Below are 2,543 nucleotides of genomic sequence, written 5' to 3'. Positions count from 1 at the left end.
GGTTGGAACTAGTACATTAGAAGCTTAAGTAACTTCTCAGGACCCTCCCTCTAGGTTAAGCCTACTTGCTATCCCCTGCAGGAATGCTCAGAGATAACTTTGGTTTCTGTTCTTCTACCACTTTAGTGGTAATTAACTTATTCTAATATATGGCATTCTCTTGACAAGGATTAACAAGACTGACTCATAGCCTTAGGATCCATACTCCAACTTTTACAAAGTTATCTCTATGGTTGCCTGAGTTAGGTGTTGCTATCCCCACTTTATAAACCAAGGCCAAGTAACATGCTCAAAGTCACGTATACAGTAAATGACTGAGCAACTATGTTTAAACCCAGTTCATTTCCTCATACTATCTTTCCTCTACTGCTGGGTTTAAGGACCCCTTGTCACTAACTTTCACAAATCTAACATGAACACATACGTTTATTGAGCTGTGGTAATTCTGGGCTATTTTTCTCCATGAAAACACCAAGACTCACAGAATTTCCAAGACAGAAAGAGACTGGAGGCATTTAATCCAATTTATTTTGCAAATAGTCTGAGGCCAAGAGAAGTGGCTAGTCTGTCTTTTCTATAGATTTTTTTTGGGGGGGAGGGCATTGGGAATTGAACTCAGGACCTTGCGCTTGCCAGGCAGGCGCTTGCGCCACTGAGCTATATCCCCGGCCCTTTTTTTGTCTTTTTGAGACAGGGTCACGCTATGCAGTTCAGGCTGAATTTGAGCTCACTTTGTAGCCCAGGCTGGCCTTCGAACTCACAATGATTCTCCTGCCTCAGCCTCCTGAGTGCTGGGATTACAGATGTTGCCACCATGCCTAGCTCAGTGCTGGGAAGTATTAACAGTTGTTGTAAATAAGGTGAAGAAATTTGTCCCTGGCCTTTTGGAGCTTACATGGTGTGGGATGGGGCATAAGCCAGTGAGAAGTATCTGACACAGGAAAATAAAAACTCCCAACCTGAACAATATCTGGGACGAGTTCCTGTTCTGTAAAATCAAAGAATGAATTTTAGGAACAACAGAGGTTGAGAGCAGAATATATTTATTGAGGGAAAGAAAGCTTCTGTCCAAGAGAGGGACAGAAGGGGGTCCCGACTGGGTTACCCAAGACTCTGTCTTTTCTAGGGGCTTTTATAGAGCAAAACCACGAGGTGAGGAGGGCCGAAGATTGGGGGAAAATGGACAAAACTATGGTCAGCCAATAAGAATTGTTTAGGTAAAATTGATTAAACCGGGATCAAATGGGCAAGCGAGTCACCTAGCAAGTGGGCATGAACACAGAACAGAGGGTTTTCCTGTGAGGCGTTGGGTCGGTGATTCTTTAATGTGATGACTACCTGTTTAGAATACCAATACCAGGGTCTGGGGACTTAGCTCAGCGGCACGACGCCTGCCTAGCAAGTGCAAGGTTGTGAGTTCGATTCCCATACCAGAAAAAAAAACAAAAAAAAAAAGAAAAAGTGGAGTATCAATCCCTGATGTCCACACCTAGGGAGGTATGTGGGTGTGTTTGTTTAATCTTCTGTCGTGACGTCTGGCCCACAGCAAATACGTATCTTGTCTTTCATGTTGGCTCCTTGGAGGAACTGGCCTTGCCTATAATATTTATACCTAACTCAGCTACCTATAACATAACCAAAGTAATTTTGGATGCTAGAAAGGAAATAAAACAGGGCAGAGATGGAATGGTCAGGACAAGCCTCACCACCCAGTGTATGAATCTTTAATTCTCCCAACAAGCCTGAGAGGGTTTTACTGACAAGCAAACTGCTGGTGACAGGGGCGAAGGGCGCACAGACAAACCCCTACGCCTAACTTCACTTTTCTCCCACCAGGACTGTAGAGCGCCGGGCGACACGTCCCTGGATGATGAAACCCGGGGCAAGGACTACACCATCTCGAGCCCGTGTTCTTGCAGGTGATGGGAGGTGAGGGCGGAGTAAGGCAGGATGCGTCTCCAGGGAGAAACTACAAACACTTCTAAATTGCAAAGGCTGAGGAGAGGACAGCCCAGCTGGGCCGGCCCAGGTCAGACAGGTGCTGGGGCCCCTCGCCCCTTCGCAGGTCCCCCTTTCACCTCCGCCTGGACAAAGAGCCCGCCCGACCCCAGCCAAGCCCCGCAAGCGCGCCCGCCTCCTGCCCGGCCCCCGTCGGCCAGCGCGGGGCACCATGGAACTTGTAGTCCATGCGGTCCTGCACGGCGGCGGCGGAGCAGCCATCGAACTACAAGTCCCAAGAGGCGGCGCGCGGGCCGGGCGGAGCCGCGGAGGTGGGTGTGCGGGGTGGCGGGCCGCCCGGGGCCTCTTCAGACGCGCTGGCGGGGTGCAGACGTGTGCACGCCCGGCGCCCGGTGCGGCAGGTTCACGGCGAGGGCTTCTCACCGCCGGGGGATGGGCGCCCAGGCCCGCGGCGAGGCTGGCACCGCTAGCGCGAGGAGCCTTGGGCTGGGCGTGTGAGGGCGCGGGGCCGTGCGCGACGCGTGTGTTCCCTTTCGTGCCAAGTCTCCTGCGGCGCGCGATGCAGCGAGCGGCGCTGCTGGCCC

The 2,543-nt window shown here is 51.6% G+C and overlaps 1 protein-coding gene across 1 annotated transcript in view; it reads left to right on the top strand.

Annotated features, from left to right (window-relative positions):
• Positions 1-2,296: 2,296 nt before the first annotated feature.
• Gpt2 (glutamic pyruvate transaminase (alanine aminotransferase) 2) overlaps positions 2,297-2,543 on the top strand; it is a gene marked incomplete in the record, with an annotated part of 36,828 nt that continues 36,581 nt past the window's right edge. Inside the window, 1 exon segment of the mRNA XM_013502769.1 lies at positions 2,297-2,543. Within this exon segment, the coding sequence (XP_013358223.1) occupies positions 2,519-2,543 (25 nt within the window).

Source organism: Chinchilla lanigera, unplaced genomic scaffold, assembly GCF_000276665.1.
Source record: "Chinchilla lanigera isolate Chin_1 unplaced genomic scaffold, ChiLan1.0 scaffold00073, whole genome shotgun sequence".
NCBI lineage: Eukaryota > Metazoa > Chordata > Mammalia > Rodentia > Chinchillidae > Chinchilla > Chinchilla lanigera.
This window is presented reverse-complemented; position numbering and strand designations above follow the sequence as displayed.